The sequence below is a fragment of the Hetaerina americana genome, unplaced genomic scaffold (assembly GCF_022747635.1).
Source record: "Hetaerina americana unplaced genomic scaffold, ioHetAmer1.1.p SCAF_4, whole genome shotgun sequence".
NCBI lineage: Eukaryota > Metazoa > Arthropoda > Insecta > Odonata > Calopterygidae > Hetaerina > Hetaerina americana.
In genome coordinates, this window is record NW_027286985.1 from 27,872,348 (window position 1) to 27,892,425 (window position 20,078).

Sequence of the window (20,078 nt, forward strand, 5' to 3'; positions counted from 1 at the left end):
GAATATATTGGTCACTGTCGAGAATCATAGACTTAACATTGGAACAAGATTGCTGACAATGCACTATAATTGTGATTTGTGTTATCTAAATCTTGTTTGAACTTGCTATATTCCCTATGGATAAACTTAATTGTTATAATAAGGTTTTTCTTTCAAAGAAGAAGTTTCAAGGAAGAAGCCTGGTGAAAATCTGTTCTTGTTGTAATTACCAAATTAATGCAAATGCTAGTGATGTTTGAGATGGGAATTGCAGTAATTTGACTAACCTAGGCAAAAATCCAAGGTTCAATTACTTGGAACTCACTGTAATTTAGAATATTTAATGAAATTTGCTTTCTCATAATGATTTAAGTTTGCAGGTTTGTTTATGAATAATTAAAATTCTGTAGCTTACATCGGACATTGTGTTTTTAGAGAATTAACTGATGGCATTTGTATCTAATACTAATTTGGCCTTTAAACATTGTTTAGGTCAATAACGTATGTTAATGTTTATGCATTATCGTAATTTCATAATATAACATACATTACAGAGCAAAGTGCAAATGATATAGATTTTAAGTACGTATTGAAGTAAGATCATCAGAACTGAATTGAAATATCAATTAAGAATGGTGTATTCACCACCCAAATTAATATAAAATAGGGTTTAACATAAAATTATGTCTTTTTTGAAGTTCAGAAGCCCATTAATATTCAATTTTTTTCAGTATAATTCTTTGGTAATGTTGTATCATTATTAATTTTTTAGGCATTCAGAATTTTAAACATTGAAATCTCACTTCTAATGTGGATTTGTTATTATTATTTCAATTCTTGTTCCAAAATTTATTTGATACCTACAGCATTCTGTATAAATTATTTAATGGTTTTTCTTTCACTCTGTGGATTCTGATCAATCTTCATGAAATGAAAGAAAATGAAAAGTCAGTTGACCCATATTTTTGGTAAAGTGTTCATTTGCCTAATTTTTAAGGTAATTGAGATTGAAAATGTTAAAAAAAAACCAAAAGTACACAACCCACCTGGCATACTATATTTCAAAATGTAGCCATTTTGATTGATGTATTTGCAATGTTGGCTGCTGAGGGAAATGGTCTAGGAATATTTCACATCATGCCTTTTTATCATGCTCAGCATAAAAAGAGATGTCTTTAAAGTATCCCGACCAGAGAGATACATTGTCTTTCCCATGAATTTTGCCTCATTGCAATGAGTAATGCAACACTAATGACTAGATACAATAATTGATAACAATTTTCTGTGATTAGCAAACTTTTAGATAGTAGGTTGTCACCTTTCCTTTAGATAATCAGTAGGTGTATGGCAAGGTTTTCCACTCTTTCTCCCAGTATATAGTGGAAACATGCTAGGAAAGGAAGTTACATGATTGTAATTTTAAACCAATAACCATAGATTGCATTGGTGCAAGGTTTCCCATTTTCTCTCATATACGCTAATCTCCTGCATTTTTATTTTGGTTCATTGAATTCCACCTGGTTCTTTATGCAAATGCCATTATTTTAATTACCAAGAATGTATTGGAAGAAATTTAAGGGTCTCTTCATGTTATAAGCAATTTTAAATAGCCATACAGCTTGCTAACTTGATACCAATGACTCCATTCTCCTTTGCTCTTTCTCATTTGTTTTCCTTTCTGTCCACTTTACCTTCTCCATATTTCTCCATGATCACATTTCAAAAGCCTCCAATCTATTCCTATAATTTTTCTTCAATGACCACGTATTGACATCATACAAAAGCACACGTCATGTCTAAGAGTCAACAAGGTTTTCCTAGCATCCTCCCTCAATATCCCTGCACTCAATTTCTTCCTCCTTGTGAAAACTTATTTGCCTAACACAGTTCTTCTTATATCCCAGCTACTTTGAACATGTTGATCCAGAACATATCTGAAGGAGGTAAATAGTTTGCCAGCTCAAGTTTCTGAACTCCCATTTTAATATTTAACTTAGCCTGTCTCTTTCTTGTAAACACATAACTTTTACTTTATTTATATTATCATCATCCCATAACCATTGCACTCATCTTCCATTGCACTCAGCAGAGTTAGCAACCCTTTAGCTGACTGACAAACTAAAGCTAGGTCATAGGCAAATCTAACTGATTTTAGTTATTGTCCACTGAGTTTTGTTCCTATCTCCTGTTCTTACCATGTCTTTTTAACCAGTTCCTCCACAAATATGTTGAACAGCACAGGTGATAATGGACACCCCTGTTTTAACTCTCTTCCTAGCACTGTTCATCTAGATTATAAATCAACTATCATGCCTGAGCAGTCTAAGATATATACAGTTACAGATAATTCTCCTATCCCTCCAATCTACTCCTATTTTCTGCAATACATTCATTAATTCCTCCCAGTTCCCTCTATCAAATGCCTTTCCAAAAGCTACAAACAGATAAATACATCCTGATTATATTCTGTTTCTCTCAATTCGTGATCTCATTACTGCAATAACGTCACCCATGCCTCGTCCCTTCCTAAACCGAAACTGATCATCCCTTAAGTAATCATTTGCCCTACTCTCTATCCTTTCGTTGATGATTCTGAGAACAACTTTAGCTGCATGGGATATCAAACTTATTGCTCTGTAGTCCTCACATGATGTAGCGTTTACTTTTTTCAGAATAGGAACTAACATTGATATCTCATAGTCTTCCGGTCAGATTCCTTCCTCATAGATGCTATGAATTAGTCCATATACTCTTCCTCCCAAATTTTCCTAAACCTTTAAGTGGATCTGCAGGAATTTTGTCTACCTTCACAACCTTATTTGATTTCCTTTCCCTTAATGGCCTTTCAATTTTTTCATTGAGTAAGTTTGGGCCTAAGCTATCCTAATGTACATCATACTATATTGTCTTTCTATATCTTACGTTGCTAGCCTAAGTTCTTTATCATACAGTTCTTCTATATATTCCTTCCATCTCTCTTGGATCTTTCTTCGTTTAACTAGTATTTTCCCATGCTTATCTCTAATTGTTAACACAGATTTTCCCTTTTCACTTCCAGACTGTGTTTAACCTTCCTGTATAGCGCACCAATATCCCTCTCTCTCTGTAAACTTTTCATATCCCCACCCTGCATCTTCCTACATGCTTTTGCTGTATTTCTAACCAGCCTCATTTTCTTAATTATACTTCCTTCTACATAAATCTGTATTTACATTCTTCCACTTTCTTCTCTCATTTATCTTTTTCATCTCCAACTCAAAGAGCGAAGTCCTACAGTTTACAAGATACATTGTCTGTTTTTTACCAACTGAATTATTTCATGGTAAAATAATTATGGTGGTTTACTTTTGCCTTGCTAAATTGCTTATTCTATTAAGTAAAAATTTTACTTACTTTATATTTTATATTTTTACTTCTTTATTTGCCTTTAAGTTTCGAACCGTCGTTCTAAAAGTTCATTTTTGTGTGATATAATTTGAAACAATCCTCTAAATATAGGCCTGCATTACAGTCAGGGCACCAGTATACTGTATTCCTCCTGCAGAGCACACCTGACATCTTCTTCGAGGCCTGGCCATCTTCATAGTTGGTCGTATCTTTTCAACATAGTGCCTCTCGACCAAAATTTCTCCCTTGAACTTGCACTATCACATCCAATACTCAATTCTCTTTTTCCATCTAGGTGTTCAACTAAATTCTCTATATTATCTTCACCCAAAAAAAGCTTATCCTTCTTGGAATCCATGATGGAGGTTATATACAAGGCTTTTTTACTTATCTTTCTCAAGAAAGAAATCTAACAACTGAGACCATAGACGGTGGTGAAGCCTTTTGCCCTTGCAACTGTTATGATGAAACAAAAAGGAAGAATGATACCCGAATTGTTCCAGAGAAAATAGATAGGGAGATCATATCAAGCATTAAAGACGAACAGAACCTGAAGACAAAGCATAAATGGAAAGAACTCACTTAACTCATAATGACAGACTTGATAGATTTATCTTCCTTTAATTGTGCCTTTTCATGTAGTCAAAACAGAAAGATTAGGAAGACTTATTATCTAAGAGGCCAAGGGCAACCATAGATATTAAAAAATTCGATTACGCCGCAGAAAAAATTCCAAACCGAGCGGGGCGTACAGTACAGTGTACGTCGTTCCACAGACAAGGCCTGCCGACTGAGACATATCACGCAATGAAAACCGCATACTGAGGGATTAAGCCTTTCCCTAATGTGAAGGTCATAATTCATGGGAGGAAAAAGTCTTATTTAGCTGCTTTATGGTATGGGAACATTCATATTGGTCAACATCCCAATACATAAGTTAAATGGAGCCTAATATAACAATGTAAATGATACACTTAATGGAGAAAAAAAGAGATTAAATTATCTTAATTTAATTTAGTATATTGTGTAGTATGAAAAAACCATAAAAACAGTAATCAACCCTTAGGTTAGTTTGGCAGGTTTGGTAGAGTTCACCCTATACTAAGCCCGACAGCTTGTGAAAGGCACATGAGGGTAGGGAGGCCAGTTCCTTTCCCTCTATCGGCTATGGTCTCACCAAAGTATACACCTATAAAACTATGGTGTTTATGCCTATAAAATATGGTTGTAATTATAGTTTTTTGTTATAAAAACCATATTGCAATTCTGAAGATGTACTAATACACTCTTCATTCATTACTTAAATACCTGCCTCGCAGCTTCATACATTTTCAAAGGTTTCAATGATGGTATTTAAGTGTTATTTTAAAACAGTATTATATTCATTAAAAATTTCATCTCACATCTTTGGTAGCATGTATAACATGATATAAAGCTGAGATTTTGTTCTGATGCACATCGAAGCCTAATTTCATGAAAAGCCCTTACTTGCCCTAAAAGATGTACCCCCCGGTTAGTGATGAAATGAAAATACCCTTCAAGTTAATGTGAAAATATTCAAAATTGTAGCGTTGTTTCATTAATAGTATATTGTCATTCAGAAGTTCATGTGGAACTAGCCCCTTTCACATAGTTTTTTTCATCTTAGGACTTCATGTTAGTTTACATAAATAGAAATGCCATCAATTAGGCTTAAAATTCCAAATCAACTGCTAAAAATTATGATCTTCAAGATAAATATGTGGCCTTTGTGTAGGTAGACTGCATTATTTTTTGAAGTTTAAAAAATTATGATCTGGTTTACAGCATCTTTTATCTAAGTTTGTATTGATGAATTTTATTTTAGTGTTATGAAATCATATTAAGTATTAACACTTTATATTAATTCTTGAAAGCATTTTTAGATCAATGAAAGTATTTTTATTTTTATTAGAATATATTGATTAATAATTGTGAGTAATCAATACATTACATTCATGCTGCAGGAGATTAATTGTCCACCAAAATTTACAGTGAGTAGATTTTACATATCACATACTTATGTTAATTGATACTAGCCAGTTTTCCTTTTTTAATATAGTAACACACATACTGTTATTGCACAGTTTTTTACATAAGAGGATAATCTGCTGATTAGTATGCTGAATTGTTAATTATGATCTTAAGACCAACGTCAAGCCAGAGAACAGGTTACTGTATTGTCATTTAAGACACAAAATTCTGCCACTCATTGTAATGCGACATTTTTTCCCTGTAAAAACCTTTCACACTTCAGCATGCTATGTACAAGCAATATCACTGTAAAAAAATATATACCTAATGCACCATCACTACCACACATTAAACTAGTGACAATGAAGTTATATTTAAGTCTGAATAATGGCATTTACTAGTTTTAATTGTGATTATGTATTAAGTCAAAAAATGAAAACTAGGTGGCATTCTATTCTTTTAAATCATTTTAGTGTGGATTGATTGTTGGGAGAAAAACCTACTGTCTATCATCAGCATTTTCTGAATGTAATCATTTGTTTCATTTTATACATAAAGCATCTGGTAAAATTGTACATAATTAGTTTTGATTGTGGCTTTTTTATGCAATCTGCATGCAATGTACTATCAACGTAGATATTATGACAAACAAGCCAACTCTTATGCACTTAAGGTTGTCAAAATAAGTGTAGTTGATCATGTGTAAAAACAAAGGAAAGGGAATGAAACTTGTTATTTGTTGTTCACTAGATTTCACATTTAATACGTTTTAAGAATTTCAGACCAATTTAAAGAAAACATTGATTCCATATCTAAACAAAATCCCTAACCCCCAAATGCGTAAGATAATTTAAGGACAGCCCATTGGTTACAATGACCCTGCAACTAACAATTACATAGGTAATTTAGAAAAATGGTTTGCAAAGTACTGCAAATGTTCCCTTTGTTATTGTATTTTCTTCCATATGTTCACAGATCACCTTGTAAGTTATCTAATGCATATAGAATACAGGTAATTGCAGATAAAATTAATCATTCTTTCAAAATGTACCATGACAGACTGGTAGTTGACAAATTCCGTGTCTTCGATGTGTTTCAATTGAGATTAGTTTGAGTAATAATAAGTTAAGGTTCGTGAAGTGGAATAATTAATTGGGTGGAATTAGTAGGTACTATTGATAATATTTTAAATTCCACTTTATTTTATTTCTGGCCTCTGTGATAATATAGTATATTTCCAGAAGGTCTAAGTGATAAATATCACCAAACAACAGATGATAATGAGCACTAAAATTGACCTCTTTAAAGTATGACTTCCAGTATTTGTGACCCTGATACAATACTTTGAAATGATACATCTCCAGGTGGGCAAGAGTTCTAAAACTTAGGTCATTAATGTGTTGGTGGATAAAAATTACCAGAAATTGAAATTGCCTCACTCTTTGGGTTTCTATCATGTAGTAGACTAAACATGTGTCCTCATGCCGTATTTTTAAAGCAACATCTAATGGAATATTAATATGAAATTTTTCAATAATTAATGCTCTTGGATAATACTTATCCACAAATTTAGGGTCAATTTTTAGAATCACTCTAAATTCAACTACTTATGGTTGCAGTAGAAAACTAGAAATAATTTTAACTTTGCATCTTACCATTTATTTGCCTACAGTTATGTTAATGATTCTGTTTTATGAGAATTCCATAGATTAAAACATTCGAGGCTCAAATATTCTTTGATTTTTTACCCTGTAATGTAGTCCATAACTGTCACTCCTTATGAAGCAAGCTAAAACTCTCATGTTATGCACTAATTTTTTAGATAGTGTTTTTTCTCACTGATTTTCAATGGACTATTCCACTTAAAAATGGGTACAAATTATTGTTATAACTTTATATTCTCTGTAGTATTTTATTCACCATAACTGTAGTACAATTCACTGTAGTCATAGCAGATGCATATGTCATTTTTTATTATAGTAGAGGACCAGTTATCTAACATTACTTATTCGATGAGATTATTATCCATTGTTCCTAGGATGAGGTATTTCTTAACACTACACCCACTCACGTTCCCCTCCAATCTCAAAGCTAGTGATTAATGGCATGTATTGTTATATGAAATGTTTTCCTCCCAGAATTAGTTTCCTCACATAACTTAAATGCATCCATTTATATTGTTATGACTATTCTAAAGCTAGGTATGTATCATTACAACCTAAACAAGTGATTATGTATGATTCTTCAATTGATGATTGAGTAGTTTCATTTACTTTTACATCAGAAGATTCAGTAAATGAGAATCGAGACCAATTTCAGTATTAAGCATTCTTTGGAAAATGTAATACATGCTGAGCTAGAGCTTGATTACACAACATCTTGTTGACCTGAAGGTTTGGGAGTTAAAGAGTGTGGTGTACTTGATTCTTGTAGCTGTGTGGGAGGAGAGTGGGTCACAATAAAAGGAAGTATAGGTTGGCACTACTATGATACAGTGGAAGGTCATGCAACAGTGAACCATATACTACTAATAATCAGTACTGGAGGGCTCATTCTATGTTGCATTGTTATCTATCATTTATCTGTTTTTTGGAGGTAAAAAGTAGAAGGTAATGAATAGTTAGCTATCTGTCATTTTTGATTATTTGGGAGCACCTTTCCCTCATTCACTGTGGATAATAGGTGCTCTACTGCTTATGGTAGCATACTAAGGAGTTTGTTTTAATAACTGAAGTGATGCATTGTACAGGGTCCATAGTATAGGGACTTCCAAAAATCAAAATTTATTGCATTTATCATTACAATTACTTAATAATCTTCAAAATGCATTCCTCCCGTATTGATACACTTAGCTCAGCGCATCTGCCACTCATCAAAAACCCGCTGGAAGTCGGTTTCCGGAATACTGTTGAGAGCCTTTGTCGTCGCCACTGGAACTGCCTTGACAGAGTCAAACCAATATCATTTGAGCTCCTTTTGAGCTATCTTTTGAGATAATAACTTTGCTGAGAAAATCTTCATCTTCCTGGATGCAGTCCAAAATTTCTTGCAAAATTTCCATATGCGACAGTTTTTAAAGACAAGGCTTTTGGCACCAGCTTTACGCACACTTACCTCATCGCAAGATCCTCTGTTACAATGGTGTGGACAGTTCCAACTAAATGACCAATCTTCTCACTTATAAGGGTGATGGTTAAATGCCTGTCAGAGTCCAAAACTTTTTTCACTTTGGCCACCATGCTGGCGCGATGACACCACAAACCACACATCACAAAAATCCACCTCCTGTCTCAACACATGCCCAGAGGGGACTGAACTAAAGGGTGCCTGAGTGGTGGTGGACCCCTCTACTGAGCCGACCAGTTGGACCCTCATCCACCCTTCTGTTGAGGCTACAGCGAACCAGTCAAGATACTTAGTGTATGGACCCTGTATTTATTTTTTTTAAGCATCTGAAACCATTTTCTTGCATTCATGTAAGCTTATGTTAGATAAATGAACTTGTTCGATATTCCATTACCAACAGTTAGGATCCTACTTTTAAGGCTATTGAACAGTCATTTAGCCAGTGTAATTAGAACAATTTGTGAATTTTGCATGTTACCAGGATGCCAAAATCTGCCAATCTTGCTATTTCAGAATCACCTGTTAAACTATTTTGTACCTGAATTTAGGTACATCAGAAGCATATCTCTTTTCTCTATGGTTTGACATCCAGTCAGTAAAGGATTTTTTAAAGGGTAGTTTTCGGAATTGAAGCCTAGTTAGCCATCACAAGAAATAAATTATCTGATTATTACTAACAAATCACACACAGGATGATGATAAACTATGGAATACATCTAAAAGTGTTACATAAATGAAAGAGAGCATGGTGAAAGTTGTATAAACAACAAGTAAAAATATAATAATGCATAACTTTGGGTAAAACTTCTTGATCTTATCACATCTCCATGTGCACTCTATTTATTAATGCTAAGATCTCAGCTAAGCTGGCCCAATCAGTACTAAATACCATTGACACAACATAAGTTGATACCCTTCAGTAATGTAAATTATAAGTAGAGGTTGTGATGAAGGCAAAGGAATGCAATGGTAAAAACAAATTTTTAAGAGTGAACTGGAGTTAAGCAAATTATCAAAAGGTAATTAATTCAATCAGTAAAAATTGATGCTAAAAATTTTTTAACCTTTCTCTCTGGTTTCAAGAAATGTAATTGAAACCTTATAGCAAAAGATTGATTTAGCTGTCTTCTTTTTCAAATCAAATATAGTGCCGAGCAATACCAAACTCATGGCAGAAACCTCTATGTTCAATTCTTCAAGAACTTCATCTTGTATGATGCTCAAAGTTATATCTTTTCTTTTACTGCCAACCTTCTTTGATCCTGTTGCCAAAAGTGGCTTCAACTCTCCTGCTAGGACCCATAATAATTAAGTGTGTATCTGGAGATTAATGAAGTCATGAGTAAAAGATTTGGCCATTAGTGTAAAATACATGGATCATGTCTGCTAAATGTGTATCACGTAGTTAATTAAGAATTGTTTCATGCAGCAATAGTTAACCATAATTTAAAACATACAACTGGAATATACATACATTATTGAAATATTACAATTATTTTCACATGTGGAAGAACTTATGTGTGAATGTGTTCTTTGGCAGAGTACAGCAATGCTGTCTCTTGCAATCCCTAAATAAGCTACTCAGACTACATAGCTAATGCCTGGATTATGCATCGATTCAAAATACAAGGTGCATTCAAGTCATAATGCTTTTTTTTTCTCACTAACTAGTCGCACAAAAACTATGAAACTTGTGTCACTTCTGCTGGTAATTTGCCTGTAGCTGTTCAGTTTTCATGATGTCGATTTCATGATTCTATGGCTGCTTTAAACATTTCTTAAGGACCAATGAAATGTTTTGACCAATGAAAAATTGCTGATGCAATAGCGGTATGCTATTGAATGTATGGCAACAGAGTGTATTTCATCGATAGAAACTGCCAAAAGTCACTAGGATCCAGGTCAGGTGAATAGGGGATATGAGAAATCACTTCAAAGTTGTTTTTATGAAGAAATTTTGGTGTCACATTTTCCAAATGCTCTGTCTTGGTGAAAGAGCACTCGCGCAGCGTTTTCAAGTCATTTTTCATGCAATGCTGAAAGGAGCTTCCTTTTTTAAGCATCTTCATAGGATGAACCTGTCACCGTAGTGCCCCTTGGAATGAAATGAGTAAGGAGTACCCATCACTGTCCAAGAACAGGGCCACCATCATTTTTTCAGCACTGGTTCTTACCCAAAATTTTTTGGTGGCGGTGACTCTTCCATTGAGCAGACTGACACTTTGTTTCAGGATTGAAAAACAGCATCCATTTCTCATCCATTGTTACAAACAATGAAAAGAAAGTCCCATTCATGCTGTCATCATGAGTCAACATTGTCTGGCATCATGCCACGTGTGCAGCCTTGTGGACTTTCGTCAGCATTTGTGGAACCTACCTGAAGAACACTTTTTTGCATTTTCAGGTTGCCATGCAGAATTCTGTATGCAGATCCCCCAGAAGTGCCAACTTTGGAGGCAATATGTTCCATACTCATCCAATAATCCTCCAAAACAACTTTCTCCACTCAGTCAATCATGTCGTCAGACCGGCTTGTGTGAGAATGAGACTGTCTTGGTTTGTTGTCACACAACATTCTACCTTCTTTGAACTGTCGTGCCCACAAGCGCGCATTAGACACATCCATGACACCATCACCACATCTCTCACTCAACTGGTGATGAATTTCAATTTGTGTCACAACACTCAAATGAAGAAAAGGAATGATTGCATGCTGATCTTATAATGAAAACATTGCCATTTGAAGTATCAAAAACAGTCCTCACTCTTGCTGCTGCCTCGGGAAATCTGTGTGCCATAGAGTGCTGCCTTCTCTGTTATGCCTTAAGAAAGAATTCTCACTTATTTCAAAATAAATCTCATGTTTCTATCTGTTTCCAATTCTGAGAAAAGAAATCAAAGGTGTGATAACTTGAATGCACCTCATATGCAAATGTGTATTACTGAAGATTAACTGTAGTGCTCTTTTGTTTGATTGAAAGAAAAAATTAAACATTGTTATGAATGGGTAGGTAAGGTAGTTTGGGGTTTGGGATGGGAAAAAATTAAACATTTTTTAAATATTAATCTGGAAAGAGGCAATAGTTTTTATATTAAATGTATTGAAATGAAAAGGATTAGCCGTGGAATAATAATGACTTAACCCATTCATTCAATAATTAGCACAAACTGAAAAAAATTAAGCTCATATCATCATGAAAACAAACAAAAAAGACAAACTCTAACACTTCATCCGAATAATGTTTGTGGAGAATCATGAAAGAAACATAGACATGCAGAAGTCTTAATTCAATTTAGGAGGAACTCTGGTATTGAATGGTTTAGGATTTATGGTGGATCTTGAGAAGATTTAGATTTTAAAAATTACTTTTCAAAGGAAATGGTCTCTTAACAGAGTACCAATTCAAGACTTAGTAGTATTGGGAATGCCTTTTCAGTGACTGCTTATTGAAAGTATTAAAATTATTGTTCTGCAGGAATTGATGTAATTTAAAGGGAAACTTTTCCATGTTCACTGTTCCTATACTCACCAAAAAATAACTTTCATTGTTTCAGTATCCCTTTTTCAGTCTTTGAAAGACTCCATTTAGCTCCTGTTTTGTTGTTACATATATTAGGTGTGGCTATATTAACTCTAATGTTTTTTTTTTGACACCACACTTCAATTTAAGCACGGAATCTCAGAGCCATTACTTACTTCATAGTAATTCTTAATGATGGAATACCCGTAAGTGTATAGCTGCTGCTATTGCATATTTGTCATGACTAAAATGCTAACCATTCATTTTAAATGCATTCTTGTCTGAAATTTAAGAAAATATGCTTAAGTGATGTTGTGTAAGGTCATTAAAAATAATTATGAGAATTGGTTTCTCCTTATAGTTTTAACTTTTTAAAGTAGTAATTAAATATGGGATGAAATTAATTTTTTTAGGAGATTGATGGCATCAGGGCTTGAGAATCAGGATTGAAATTAAAATCTGTAAAACTATGACTATCCCATCACCATTACATCATTTTCACTTATCAAATTGAACGTAAACTAAAGCAATTCGTTAAATTTTTATGTGTAATAAATAATTGCGAGAATTATAATATAACAATAATATTTGGTATTTATTTCGATAAATGGTTCAAACTTATTAAATGTTGTCAAGATAAATAGTGCTATACATAAACTAACGCAACATATAACTCAACTCTTGAATGAGATGAATATCATGATAAAAAATATCATCAATGAAATAAAGCAGGTTTTCAAATGACCAGAAATATAGCGTATTCTTGAAACTCTGGTTACAATTTTTTTCACTGTCTTTTTTTTCTCAGAAAATGCTATTCCCTTCTCAACTCATGAGAAGGCTGGAGACTTTGGGAATTCTTAATCTTTTGATAGTCAACATATCTTATAGCAATATTTTGGAGAAAATTATAACCTTTTAATAGGATGATTAATATTAATGACAATTTTGTTTATGAATATTTCCATATTTTATGACACATTTAAGAATATCCTTAAAGCCCTTAAAAGCACTAGTTGAAAAACATTTTTGATAGAAAATAAATATTAAAATACTGTAAATGACTGAACTCTCTTAATCTTTAGCTTCTAATCAAGATTCTTGTCATGAGCAAACATCAGCAAACTAACTAAAACAATTATGGCTGTACTATCTTATGTATGTAGCTCTAAAATAAAATGATGGCATTCCAATGGAAATTTTCATCCTTCAGTTTATACATACCATAATTGTGCATGTGATCTGTCATATTTGGATAAAATGGGAAAGAACAATTAGGAAATATTGAAAATAGTATGAGTTATTAATACAAATCATGGAAGAATTGGTTCTTTAAGTATAAAATATTCCGGTGATGGTACATATTTTATACATAATGATAAATATTCCCCAAGGTAAATATCAAATAAATAGTTTTGCTCAGTCTTGTAAGGCTTCAGCAATCAAGGATAAGTAAATCCTAACTCTTTCATTGGTGGTTGAAGGAGAACTACATCATTACATAACTACTGTCATTTTTGTGAATTCAAATTAATCTAAAAATATGACCATTTCCTATGTTTCCATATGTGTGTCCCATGATAAGAAAACATGAGTAGAACATGGAAACATTCATGGCTTTGTATTAATGTAACCACCGTTCCCACTCAAGAGTTTTCCATCACCCAAACTCTGTTTCACTACCATATCCTAGTTATTGTGCATATTTTGGGTAAAGAGTAGGTAACCTTGTAGAAACTAGTCATTCTCTAAGTTACCCAAATAATTTCCAACTAAAGTTCCTTTTATGCTGGCTGGATAATTTATGGTTTCTTCATCTCAAGAAATATTTTTTGCTCTTTCAATCTTATATATAATTAGTAAAAATTAGGAAAAAGCCTGGAATTACTCAATATCCCCAAAAACTCTGGAAAAGGTATCAATGGTTTAAGAGTTTAGGAATATGAGTTACAAGTGAAGGAGTCTCAATGAGAAATATGTTCTTTATAGTTTTGAAGGCAGTTCAGTTCGAGCTTAGGAGGTTGTGTTTTTAACCAAGTATTGGAAACACCAGAACTAAAATAGGACTTTGATGATATCTATGAGTTATTGGCATGGAGTGGAAAGAGGTATGATTGTAGTTAAAGTAGGTGCAAAATCCTGTACCTTAATTTTAGTTTGATAAAATTATGAAATGTAAGTATTGCACTTCCGATTTTCAAAATAAAAAATAAAAGTTTGTTAAAATACTCCTTCATGTTTCCAGAAATGCATATTAGATTATGGTATCCACAGCATCAATACCTATGGGCCTATAGTTTTCCATTGAAAAGTTTAGAAAAATCAGGTAAATAAGAGCATGTTCGTTGAAAAATTGAGAATTGGAATCCTGTTATTAAGTCACTGCCTTGTGCTGGATTAGGCATTCATCGTGTTCATGAGAAGTATTTTTATTGTGAATTAAAAATTTTATTCATGTCAAAGTCATATGAAACATTTGGCATTTATGTGTAAAGATTCATTTATTAAACTTTTCTCACCCTAGATGTGAATTTAATTTGTAAATTTTCTTGTACAAATGTCATTTATATTTTTCACTTCTATCTTGATGCAATTTTGTCTTGTGTACTTATCAGGTAGCATTTGTAATGGATAAATCCACAACATTGGCTGATCTCCTTGCACTCAATCTCCATAAGTATGAGGAGGAAGTAAAAACTATTGTGGACAAGTCTGTAAAGGAGATGTCTATGGAAAAAGTTTTGAAAGATTTAGAATCAACATGGGGCAATATGAAATTTGAACATGAAAAGCATGAGCGAACAGGATGCACTCTTTTGAAAGCAAGTGAAGAGCTTATTGAAACATTAGAAGAAAACCAGGTAAATGCACTGCATATCAAGAGCATTTTGAGATAATATTTTGACTTATTTTTATTATTATGGAACTCAAAGTGAATATATCTTTGATAAAACACTATCATTGGAACTGTTTTTTATAAAAACAGGTGCAGTTGCAAAATTTGATGAGCTCCAAATTCATTGCATACTTTCTTGGGGAAGTATCAGCATGGCAGGAGAAACTGTCTAATGCAGACCAGGTGATAAATATTTGGTTTGAGGTCCAGCGAACATGGAGTCATTTGGAATCAATTTTTATTGGCTCTGAAGATATTCGTAAACAACTTCCTGAGGATTCCGCCAGATTTGATAGGATTGACAAAGAATTTAAGGTAAAATTGTAACTATCATTCAAATGACCAATTAATATGCAGGGTGTGAAGTACCAAAGATGAAAGAATGTTTTAGTCAGTTGGAACCTTAATGAACTGTTTTTCTAAGAGACACCAGTTGATCTTAATAAGCTTACAAGTTTCTATGTTGCACTGACAGGAACCCTGTTCTGCTCATAATGCATGCTCTAATGCAGTCATTCAATCATTTTTCCTCACCCCTCGGGACTATCTGGCATAAATGATAGAGTTATGGTATGTTTAGTCAATTGTATAACTGATGCCAAATTAAATCTCCTGTCAAGCACAAATAGTGTATTTATCTTGCAGAAAATTTCAAAGTGTCAAAAATATTCACATTATTTCAGCGGATGACTCCATTAAAAGTTATTGGCACAGCATCTTCTGCAGTTCTTTGAATATATTTTTTATTTTCAGAATATGAGACCCCCATTTCTGTCAGATTAACCAAGTGACACTGTTCTCTTTCACTGAATTACAATGTAACACTTTTCAACACTAATATTCCCCAAAGATAGAAAAGCTCACACATTATTTTATGTTTTATTTTAAATTTGTCCTTTGTCAGCTTGATTCTTAATATTGTGTCTATTTTTCTGATTCTTACAATAATCTGAAAGCCCATTTACCAAAATATGCATATCAATTTTATTACAATTAATAGTGGGAAATTACTTAACAATATGTCTGACTTGTTTGCATCTGTAGCAATCCGCACTTATGTAAGCTACCACTATCCAGGAAGATGCCATTTTGCTTCTGCAGTGTACATGCACTAGTGCAACAAAAATCCAATGCGTATATATTTATTGCCAGTAACAATGTGTAAATACAGTAAAAAAATCACAGCATCCTGGGAAGAACTTGAAAACATACATGAATGGTTTTTTTAAAGCTATTGGCTCTCGAGTTCATAGGTATCATGATATATTTAGGAAATGGTACTAATGATGAACGTGCTGCATCATGGGGTGCAGTTTTTTTTTTTTTTAGTTGTTTTGCGGTATATGTATTTGCATGAGTATTGGATGGAGGGATTTTTGCATAAGTGTATGCGCTGCTGTGGGTGTGGTTTTCCGTGTTGTTTTTTTGCATGTGGTGTTTTTCCTTTTTGCGGTTGGTGACCTAACACCCCCCGCCACACGCCCTTGCGGCGGCTTGCGGGGTATTATGTAGATGTAGATGAATGAAGTCTCATAAAATTATCAAGCCTAGCATGCCCTAAACTTTAAAATAGAAGCAGAAGGCATAGAAATACTTTGATTGTATAAATCTGTGTACCTTGTGCTCCTTATAAATTTGTGTACCTTGTGCACCTTTTTTCCCCTAGATATTATCGCTGAAAAAGAAGGTGCATATCTTGCATGAGTTCAAGTCCCTACCTTTTTTTATATCTGCCCTCCCATCTATTTTTCTCCTCAATTCACTGGTGTAGATGCATTGGCCCTTCCTCTAACTCTGGGCCCTGTGACATTAAGGTGGAACTTTTTTATTTGTTTGCTTGCTGTGCAAGGCCTCAGGCACTTGCTAGTACTCTCTGATACCTTTTCCCCAATAAATCGTATTTGCTTCACGTGTACATATTTTTCAGCAGCTATATTTACAATTTCAAATTCATTCCAAAATGATTTGCTCTGAAATTATTTTTATTTAGCTCCCAAAATGAATTTGTGCAAAGTTATACTAGCTTTGACAGAAAAAGAAAAACTAAAGTAATCAAAGACTCTGAAGAAAAAGAAAATCTCATAGCAGGAGGAAGGTACAATGTGCCAGAATCTTGCATGATGCATTGGGGGGTCAACATGATTGCATATCTCAAGGGCAAAACAGCCTTTAGGGGCAAATATGCCTCATCCCATCACTGAGCAATGATTATTTGGTTACATAAGGTAAAGATGACACTTTGATAATGTAATATTGGTGGAAGGCCAAACAGTATCATAACCTTCCACTTTTTCAGTAGCTTACTCAAAGGGTGGCTTACAAATGGGTTGTTGCAAGGGTGCTGTTAACATCTGAGCAAAAATAAATGTGAATGTGTGTGAGTGCATGTGAAGGGTGAAAGGAAATGAGTGTGGGTGCATGACTAAGTAGGAGCCTACATTATATGATGCTATGGTGCCGCATTGTGAGACTAAGTACTTCTTGGGGACTTAGAATTATCATGATAACAGGGATTATATTTTGGTTTTATTCACAGGTGCATATCTAGAATAGAAGCTGAAAAAGTACAATAATGAGGATTTTCAATTTTTATCATATTTTAAAGTGAAGGAAATGCATATAAGTTTGATTCAAATTCCATGGTTTATTGAATGCATTTTGTCATGAGCTATTCTGCTTCTACTATTATTGCCAGAATAATTTTCAATTAATGCAGCCAGTGTTGGACTGCATTCATTGTGTAACTCAGGGATTGCTTATATGCTTAGTTTTTTCTTTTCTTCATAGGTGGTAGCAGAGGTTTTTAGGAAATAAATGATTGATAAATGTATTCTATTAACACTGTATATGAAATCTTTGTTTCATATATTTAGTTATTTGGAAGTGGCCATATGATTTGAAACCTAGTATATTATGTAAAGGTTATTTATTAAACTCTATAACTTTACAGTTTTTTGAAAGACAGAACTGACCTCAAGTACAAATTTTGCCAAGTGGACAGACTGTTGGAATTTTCCAACAGTGAAAAATATACATTAGCCTAATAGGTGTATTTAAACCATAAATTTACAAATAAGATTAATTTTGAGCAAAAATGTTAATATGTGAGTGTTTGCATGTATAAACAGGTTCTAATGGAAGAAATGGCTAAGACTCCAAATGTAGTGAAAGCTACAAATAAGCCCAAGCTTTTTGAAGCATTAGAAGCAATTCAAAAAAATTTAACTTTGTGTGAAAAAGCATTAGCTCAATATTTGGAAACAAAGAGACTTGCATTCCCAAGATTTTACTTTGTTGCCTCGGCAGATTTGCTGGATATCCTTTCTAATGGAAACAACCCTGAACTAGTTGCCAGGTCAGTAAGATATTTTTTCTTGCTATCCTTTTTGTTCACCTTATAGAGCGCAAACATAGTATTGCTTTATATTGAAGCATTAATATGAAATCTTCCTAATGCATAACTTAATGCCCTTCCTTTTGGTTCTTGAGTTAACTGACTAAAGCCTTGTCGCAATCGTTGCTGAAAAATATATTATTAGTATAGTTTAATTCCTTGTGCAGTCTCTAAATTACAAGCTATGCCAGCAAATATAATCATATACTTTTTCCGTAGAATTATAGAGTAATACTTCAGCTGTGATACCTTAAATAACATAAATGCCAATCAGTTTTTTTACCATTTAATATTCAAATAAAATGTAATAGAATACGAAAAGCTAGTTCCCATCTTGGTCATAAGACTAAAATATGGTACTGCTGGTATTAAAATGATGTTCAAAGTTTTATTGCATTATGTCTCATCTCTTGGGTATGTTTATTGATTTTTTAATCAGTAGTATTGAGCAAAATGGAATCTATGGCTGTTTAATTTCGACCATAACATTCATCTGGTGGAGACATTTAAGTGCAACATTGTAGCAATGGTTGTGATTTAATATAACTAGTTCTTAAATAAAATACATCCTAAAGTTTTATAAATCTTTTTATGGAATTTTGTTCTTATTTTCAGACACCTTACAAAACTATTTGATTCATTGGCAAAATTGAAACTTCGACCTGATGCTTCTGGAAAGTCATCTAAGAATGCAAGAGGAATGTTTGCTAAAGATGGAGAATATGTTGAATTCAACAATGACTGTGAATGTACAGGACCAGTGAGTTACTGTTTTGATATTTCCCTTATACTTACTCATCATTTTCATTACTGAGATTAGCTACTTTTTGTAGATTGTTCTGGTTTCAAAAATTTGATACTCAAATCTTGTTCTTTTTCAAGGTTGAAATTTGGCTTGGTAGGCTAGAAAAAGTTATGAGAGAGAACATGCGTTTTTACTTTGGAGAGGCAGTTATATCTTATGAGGAAAAACCTCGTGAGCAGTGGGTATTTGACTATCCTGCCCAAGTATCTCTCTGTGGTACTCAGATATGGTGGACAACTGAAGTAAATATAGCATTTTCTCGTCTTGAAGAAGGGTATGAAAATGCCATAAAAGATTACTTGAGGAAACAGGTTAGACTACACTAGTTTTAAATTAATTTTGCTTTGCATAGGTATTATCTATTGGAAAGACAACAATGCATGCTAAAATTGAATTTAGAATGAAGTTCTCTATGTTAACATTATTTCCCTAATTTCAGTATTTGGTTGTTAAGTTTATAAGTAATATATATTTCTTTAAGTCACTTCAGTCATACAATTATTTTTTTAGTATTATAATTATTTCATTCATTTTATAAGAATGCCTATTATTTCATTACATGCAGTGAAACAGTGAATTTATTACCAAAATGAAAATAATTTTCAGTGGTCTAGATTTTTGATTTCTTCTTAAATAATTTCAGTAAATACCTCACATTTATATACATGCATCTGGAATATATATAAAATATAAAGCTTACTGTCACATATATATATATTGTTTCATGCATCCCATTTAGTTTTTTGCAAATGAAGTCTTATGGGTCATTTTTTCAAGATCATTGGCAAAGTAATCTGCCAAAATTTTCATATAAATTCTCAAAACATGTTTTTATCTGTTGGAATAGTTTTTTATAAGTTACCTACTAGAAATATCTAAATATCTATTGATACTCTTAGTTAATCATGTTATTTTCATGTAATATTGATTTATGTTCATTTAAAAAGCATTTAAAATTATGAAGAAGCTGAGAGCTGT

General features: G+C 33.2%; 1 protein-coding gene across 1 annotated transcript in view; it reads left to right on the forward strand.

The window, feature by feature from the left end:
- LOC139692126 (dynein beta chain, ciliary-like) overlaps nucleotides 1-20,078 on the forward strand; it is a 160,005-nt gene that overhangs the window by 70,607 nt on the left and 69,320 nt on the right. Inside the window, exons 29-33 of the mRNA XM_071590168.1 lie at nucleotides 14,621-14,866; nucleotides 14,992-15,216; nucleotides 18,030-18,256; nucleotides 18,911-19,055; nucleotides 19,178-19,411. Coding sequence (XP_071446269.1) covers nucleotides 14,621-14,866; nucleotides 14,992-15,216; nucleotides 18,030-18,256; nucleotides 18,911-19,055; nucleotides 19,178-19,411 — 1,077 coding nt within the window. The remainder of the gene's footprint in view (nucleotides 1-14,620; nucleotides 14,867-14,991; nucleotides 15,217-18,029; nucleotides 18,257-18,910; nucleotides 19,056-19,177; nucleotides 19,412-20,078) is intronic.